The sequence below is a fragment of the Antrostomus carolinensis genome, unplaced genomic scaffold, assembly GCF_000700745.2.
Source record: "Antrostomus carolinensis isolate BGI_N321 unplaced genomic scaffold, ASM70074v2 scaffold41936, whole genome shotgun sequence".
NCBI classification, from domain to species: Eukaryota; Metazoa; Chordata; class Aves; order Caprimulgiformes; family Caprimulgidae; genus Antrostomus; species Antrostomus carolinensis.
Genome location: NW_010323305.1, coordinates 1 through 871, shown reverse-complemented (window position 1 = coordinate 871; position 871 = coordinate 1). Strand labels below are relative to the sequence as shown.

Below are 871 nucleotides of genomic sequence, written 5' to 3'. Positions count from 1 at the left end.
AGGCTGCTGCGCCGGGGGAGTGCGAGCTGACCCGCCTGCTCCAGGACAAGCTGCACTACGAGATGCGGCTGCGGTACATGGTAACCCCCGGCTCTGGGGTGCAGGGGACAGTGGGGACATGTGGCATTGCAGAGCCCACCTTTGCTCTGCAGGGAATGTGGCCGGGAAGTGGGAGCTGGGAGTGATTTTTTTTACTGGGGGGTCAACTTGGGCTTAATGGTGCCCAGAGCTCTTTCTGCTGGTGCATCTCTGGGGCTGACTGTGGCTTTTCCACTGGTTTGTCCCACCGAGGGTGACAGAGATGTCCCTGTCACTGTGCTGCCAGCCCCTCTGCTCTTCTCCACCTTTCCAGAAACACTACTTCCCCATCGACTACACCGTCCAGGTCCAGTACGAAGAGGTGCTGACACCCGCCTGGTAATATGGCAGCAGGGGACAGCCCCGTGATGGGGTGACTCCAGGTGGGTCTCACCCACGTCACCCTCTCTCCCGCAGCGCAACGGGACGGTGTCGGAGGCGGCACTGCGGTACCTCTGGTTCCACGTCAGCTCCCAGGCTGTGCTGCGGATCCGTGAGGTGCTGCCGGAGAAGCATCCGTCCTGGAGGTACACCCAGGAGCTGGGCCAGCTCTTCGACGCCCTGGGCAAGGAGTACAGCAAGTACCGGCAGGTGAGGGGACACCAGGACCCCCACATCACCCCCCATATCACCCCACCCAGCTCCACACAGGGTGCTGGCTGTGCAGGCACGCCGGGCACGCAGGGATGCGTGGGGTGGGCTTATGGGGTGCTCACCCAGATGTGGGGGTGCACAAGGGGCAAACGCACCCACGGGGCACACAGATGTGCTGGGAGGACACGTGCCCACAGGG

General features: G+C 63.3%; 1 protein-coding gene across 1 annotated transcript; it reads left to right on the top strand.

Annotated features, from left to right (window-relative positions):
- Nucleotides 1-2: 2 nt before the first annotated feature.
- Nucleotides 3-669, top strand: IL34 (interleukin 34; the record flags this gene model as incomplete). The annotated part of the gene is given in 4 exon segments (XM_029085592.1): nt 3-80; nt 353-404; nt 407-417; nt 496-669. Coding segments are annotated over 4 exon segments (315 nt in total), but the record flags the coding sequence as incomplete, so codon positions are not given.
- Nucleotides 670-871: the final 202 nt, after the last annotated feature.